We start from the raw sequence: 6,440 nt of genomic DNA, 5'->3' as shown, positions 1-6,440 counted from the left end.
TTCACATTTTAGCCGCTAATTTTTGATTCTGTACGAGTTTTGCTAACACTCACTCTTAACACGCGCATTATTCGAGAAACAATTGACAGCTTTGCACGTGGTCCATACGTTTCATCTTCTTAACCGATATGTGTTCATTTTGTTGACAAAAATGCGGACCAAGACCAACTGTTCCTTCGACTTGATATATTTTCAACGTTCAGGGGTGTACACCCACTGATTTTCACATGTGTGCCTTATATTGTTATTGGCTTACATGAGGAACCGGCGAATTTTTACTGGGATACCTGTGGTAGCCCAGTCATAAAATGCCTTTGTTTTTTTGTCGTCTTTTTTTTTTTTTTTTTCCTCAGCCACAAAATGGAAAAATTGCGCAATAGTACCCAGAGGTCATTGGGCCCTCAACACCATGACAACTAACTGTGATCCAATGAGGTGTTCACATGCTGATTACGCGTGCTATCTTGATGATGATTGACGTTGTCATGCACGGACAGGGCCGGGTCACATGACGAACACGAGATTTTTGCCCATAAAACTATTTTGTCAGTCGTTTTGTATTTCAACGTCATTGGATTACGATCATCTGGAGTATTATGGGGCAAACGCTCAAAATACTTATAGACGCATACACAAGTCGTATTGTTCGCGGCCAATCCACACAAAAAGATGTTATTGAGCGGTAATTTTGGATCGGACAGAATCGCGAACGCTTGAAAGCTATGAAAGCATTGAATGCCTTGTATGTCTTGTATGCCAAGTATGCCAATGTCTTAGTTGGAAACGTAAACTCGTTGTAAAAAGCAAAATCTGAAATCTGAAACCAAATGCATATACTCTATGCAATCTATTAAACAACACTACTACCGTGAGACTGAAGAACAAAATTCAAATGGATGCAAACTGCTAGTGAAGAAAGACGCCATGTTGGATTCACTTAATGCCAGGGAACGTAGCTACGATAACAGTGCGAATGGTATTAATTTCACGATCAGAAAGGTGAATCTTATGTTTGTTTTCATTGTAGTTGTATGGATATTCTTTTTTAATAAATACATGATCCAAAATCCCGTGTTTTTTGTGTATGTTATTATGTCAAGTATTGTTTACGCAATTGTCTTGTCACAGGCGACCCAAGGTCACGTTTCGAGAAAGAGCCAACGATTAATTCACGAACGCGTCACGCGTTTTGTGACTCAGAGTAAGTTATTCTAGGAACCGTTGAAAATTTGAACACGTTATAAGGAATAGTATAGGGAACGAAATATGGTCAATTTACAACGATAAATATTTCGAAATATGAAGATTTTTCTCGAAAAATCAATAAAACTTACTCATACCCTGTGTATCCGTTGTAGTTTCTGGCGATTGTTGCCGTTTTAAGCTTGCTTTACCATCACTGTTATTCACGTCGTCTACTTTTATTACATTGGTAAAATCTGTACAGACATCACACCAACCAACTCGCGCGCAAAGTAAGAAGACTATGTTGAAGGCTTGAAATTATATTACGATCGATTTTCAGCAAGAAATGGGCCAGGAATTTTCCACAATAGTGCAAATAATCGTGAAGGCTGATCGCGGAAAAGCGATTGCGTGACGCTCGGTAAGCTGTAAGATGACATGTTATTATATACCAGGCGTAAAAACTCTTCAGATTCTCAGTCTGCATTTTTTACCCACTCTGCAGTCTATATTTTGTATCCGGTCTACAGTCTGCTGTCTACATTTTGTACTAAAAGGTATCCGTGGCACAAATACAGTTTATTTTTGGTTACATTTATTCGCACAACACACATAATCTACCACAAAATACCTGTGTGTGAGGTAATTCGACATTTTCATTCTTTCCCGCGTTAATAATCTTCTTTCCTTTTGTAAGAATGTAGACCACTTACAATGTTTCAAGTAATCCACCCACCCAAGAAAAAATAACTCTTGCATGCATAGCATGCCTATGTTTTGAGACAGGTGTATGCCCTTGGCCAGACTTGAGCTCACTATATCAGTATACTAGTCCGACACGCGTAGTATCACTACACTTGATTCCACGGATCCAGTACCATCCAGGTATCCCAGTTACCCTGCTCACAGGGTCTAGTTATAGGAAAAAGCGAAGCGTTGCTTTCGTGACTGGTCATTTGTTTACTTTTCTGGTGGTTTTATCTCTCATCTGTTTGGTGACTACGCAAATGTTAATTTGTGAAAATCAGACTATATGAAGGCTTGAAATTCTATTAAGAGGGTCTGAATGGGGGGGTCAAAATGTCGGTTGTCGGTTAAAATTTCATTACTTTGTCGGTTGTCGGTTAAGATTTTTGACCTTTGTCGGTTGTCGGTAAATCTCAGTTAATAATTAAAAATACACGTTAATTATTCACATTTATTATGCAATTTGCCCAGTTTTAAGACTTTAAAATCTAGACGAAGTGTAATACTTGTAATAATTCATTATTTGTTTTCACTTAAACCTCGTTAACGCTGTTTTTTAATTTAGCAACGTGCTCATCTACCCCACTTTTGTTTGCAAATCTAGTATACCGATAAAATTCACCAAAGCTTTTCTTATAGATGTGAATTTGTTTCCTGTCGACTACGGGGCATCGAAGTAAATCAAGAGAGGTAAATTCTACAAAGAATGAAACACCCACTCTAGCCCCTGGGATACCTAATTTTAATTTGTAAGCTACGGAAGTCTTTTTTCCGAGACGTCCACAAAAACTCACTACACTTATTATTCAACGGCTCTCGTGGCTTTTCTGCGAGGTTTCTTTTTTTTCTCTTTTTTTTTGCCAAAAATTTGGTTGTCATACGTATCAATCTGCACCGTTAAATGGATTTTTTAACTGTTAGTACTTCTTACATGTCGAGACGCACAAATGCACGAACAGCCCTGCCGGATCGGGTATCACACGCTCTGTTGACAATCTCTGGATGTTCTTCAAAATCTGATTCCTCGTCATCCGAATCTGTCTCATACTCATCGATTTGTACTTCTCTGTGATCCTCAAACACCTCAGTAACATCCCCTTCGTCCACAAATTGTATGCTGACAACGCGTTGTGCATTTGCTGACGATACAGTGTTTTCTTCAGGATATCGAAGCCTCTCTTCAGACTCGTCGGTGTGGTGAACGGCGTAGACAGCTGGCGGCAAGGCCCCAGCCTTATCTTTTGTGGTCTCACTCCTAACCGTCCGTTGGCGTACTGGTCTATAACTCTCTAGCCACTCTTTGATCTGTCCTTCCATCCCTGGTGTTATGTCCTCACTTGGCAAGGTGTCATCGTAGCTATAGCAGAAAGGGGCATGGCGGATTGAGGTACCGGATTGTAGGATTTGTCATGCGTGTAGTACTTTGCTGCCCATCTAAATGTGCGCTTCAGAGATTCCTTGCAAATTGTTCCAAAATCCTGGGCATATGTAAGTACCGTAAATGTCTCGTGTTAAAGGTGCGAAACAGCGTGCAAATTTTCCACTACTGTTGTGAGCAACGTTTCGAGCAGCAGATCATCTACAAATTGGGGGTTAATGTCCATCACGTTCTTGTATAGCCTTTCTATGCAAAGACACAGATACTTGCGTCTTCTGTGATACAGTTCCCTGTGGACCATTGGTTGCAGACATCTCGCTCAACTTGTTGTTTTCTGTGTTTTCAGCCATGATTTGGGCTTTAAAAATAGCTCCACGGTTTCTTTTACCAACGCTACAAGAAGACGGCGCGAACATTGGTTGTCTTGGTTTATTTTTAAAAATACATTTTAGCCCGGCAAATAATTTATTTTAGCACGCAAAATGCGCCACAATGCCCATCAAAGTGACAATAATACAGTTTTTAGCCGGAATTTAAAAGAAACTATCTTTACATAGCGAACGCACCAAGTGAGCGTTTTTCGTTGTATAAACAAGGCAGTGTTTATAAACAAGGAATACCGCAGAATTTCCAAAGTAGCGAAATTTATGACTTTTGAAAATCAGGTAAACGAACTACAAGTGCTAATTCAGCCCTACCATCCTGAAACTTTTGAAGGTCTCCTTGTTGCCTTTCGTTTCTCTCGATGTCACCTCCTTCAGTCATGATCCTCTTTGCCAGATTTTCATCTTCTTTTGCTTCTTCTCGTGATTTCCGTTTCCTTCTCACTTTTGACTCGTCACCTTTCTTCTCAGTGTCGTTCATTGACTTCTGCTTGCTTTTATCAGATGTAGCCGACGCCTTCAGCAACACTACTGGCTTTCCGGTCCAGTTTGTGACCTCTTGGATAATGTGTACTAAAATATTAAATACCGTGTGTTTTAAGTTTTCTCTTTAGTAGGCTTTTGAGAAACTTACACAGTTCTTATCAGCAAATGCTCGTCAAGATGTATGAAACGTGCACATCGAGCGAAATCTCTCGTGCGTAGCTTCCCTCGAGGAGAGAATTGAATATTATTTGAACGTCTGGTTTTCAGAAACGAATAAATTTAAGGGCGTGTATAAATGAACGGGGTCTTTAATATGTTAAGCTACACTGTTGTTCATTCACCAATTAATCAGAAAGAAGCTTATAAACTGATTTACTCGCTACTTCTTTGTAGAGATTTTTCTTCTCAATTTTCGCATTTAAATGGACGGTGAAAAAGAAAAAAAAACATTCCGCTCCACAAAACAACAAACAAAAAACGGTGGAACCAGAGTTTAACCACGTTAATATTTGAGCTTAATATTTAACTACAGAACTAATGTGATTCATCAAACTCCGCTGCACGCGTTCCACACTTACGTTGAGCTCACTGCTACTTTCATCCGATATTAAATTTGGAAGTTCAAGCTGCCATTGCCCTTCCGTCACAATTGCAAAATTTTCGCATTTGCCCGCAGGCGATTTCGCCAGGCGAAATAACTTTAACGAAAATCCGCCAATTCCATATTGATGTGCCTGCTCCTTTAGTCCTAAAAACTCCGCAAGATGTTTTTTTAGTTCAGATACTCCTCTATGAGCTTCTTTGTCTACTGGGACCCTGCTTCGATGACGTTCGATGGCGACTTCTTCACCTTTTCGAAAAAAACTCACGATGACTTTAGCAATCCCAGTCATGACCCGACCGCATGAACAAACAACGAGCAATAAAAAGACAACAGCAGGGCGTCTTGTCGGCTCGATTGTGATCCGCTGTTCTTGAAATGAGACAGCAGGGCGTCTTGTCGGCCCGATTACGAGCCGCTGTTCTAGAAATGAGCCCACGCTGCTCACCGAAAAGAAGGATCCCGTGGATTTAAAGTAATTTGAAGACAAGAAATTCTATAATTCGGCTAAATTTGGAATTAATGTGGTTACGTCGGGTGAAGAAGGATTTTCTGAGCTAGAAATCATCAAAATGCTGTTCTTTCTGAATACAAACATCCCTATCACGTCTGACCATGTCGGTTGTCGGTTGTCGGTTGTCGGTTGTCGGTTGTCGGTTAGAATTTATTTGTCGCTAGTCGGTAATTTTTTCCCCGTTTCGTCGGTAGTCAGTAATTTTTTACGCCCTTTGTCGCTAGTCGGTTAACCCCATTCACACCCTCTATTAACAACGATTGAAACCGCTTTGTTAAAAACCAATTGCAATGGCTGCTTTGTTTAAAATAAAAGATATCGAGAAACGGGCAAGGAATATTTCACGATAGTGCTAATGATCGTAAAAAATGAGGGTTACTAATATTTTGCTGCTAGAGCAACATTTGCTGTCTGATTATGCCCACCCAGCTCACCCTCCGCCCCGATGCCTGGTGAAAGTGATCTTGTGGAGTCGTTTATGTTTGGCCAAGGACGAATTTAGATACTATCGTTAGCATGCTTTTTTGATTCTGTTACCTGGAATGATTGATTTATAAAGGTACGTTAAAATTATGTGATCTACTAACGTTGAAAATTTATCAAGTCGAAGGAACAGTTTTGGTCTCGGTCCGCATTTTTGTCAACGAAATAAACATATACCGCTTAAAAAGATGATAATACGAACCACGTGCAAAGCTGTCGATTGTTTCTCGAATATTGCGCGTGTTAAATTTTCAATAGTGACATCGCATTTACATCTACAGCAACATCTACTCTTATTAAGTTGGTAAAATCTGTACAGACGTCACGCCAACCAACTCGCGCGCAAAGCGAGAAGACTACATGAAGGCTTGAAATTATATCAAGAATTATTTTGATCAAGAAACGGGCCAGGAATATTCCACAATAGTACAAATAATCATGAAAGCTGATCGTGGAAAAGCGATTGCGTGACGCTCGGTAAGTTGTAAGACGACATGTCATCACATACCAGACAAAAAAACACTTTAAATTCTCAGTCTGCATTTTGTACTCACTCTGCAGTCTGCAGTCTACATTTTGTATCCGGTCTGCACTCTGCAGTCTGCAGTCTGCATTTTGTACTAACAGGTATCTGCACCAATACAGTTTAGTTTTGGTTATAGT

General features: G+C 40.0%; 1 protein-coding gene across 1 annotated transcript; it reads right to left on the bottom strand.

Moving 5' to 3' along the window:
• Positions 1-3,844: 3,844 nt before the first annotated feature.
• On the bottom strand, positions 3,845-5,072 carry LOC131795059 (uncharacterized). Its single transcript, XM_066160723.1, has 2 exons — positions 4,754-5,072; positions 3,845-4,266 (listed from the first exon to the last, which is right to left on the bottom strand). The coding sequence occupies exons 1-2, from the start codon at positions 5,070-5,072 to the stop codon at positions 3,956-3,958; spliced, it is 630 nt and encodes a 209-aa protein (XP_066016820.1). The 3' UTR covers positions 3,845-3,955.
• Positions 5,073-6,440: the final 1,368 nt, after the last annotated feature.

Source organism: Pocillopora verrucosa, chromosome 13 (genome assembly GCF_036669915.1).
Source record: "Pocillopora verrucosa isolate sample1 chromosome 13, ASM3666991v2, whole genome shotgun sequence".
Lineage (NCBI taxonomy): Eukaryota > Metazoa > Cnidaria > Anthozoa > Scleractinia > Pocilloporidae > Pocillopora > Pocillopora verrucosa.
The sequence above is the reverse complement of the archived record's forward strand: the minus strand, read 5'-3'. Positions and strand labels throughout refer to the sequence as shown.

Coding starts and splice junctions, on each gene's coding strand:
- LOC131795059 (XM_066160723.1), bottom strand. CDS start 5,072: ATGACTGGGATTGCTAAAGTCATCGTGAGTTTTTTTCGAAAAGGTGAA. Junction 4,267..4,753: donor TAGCAGTGAGCTCAACGTAA/GTGTGGAACGCG, acceptor TTAATATTTTAG/TACACATTATCCAAGAGGTC.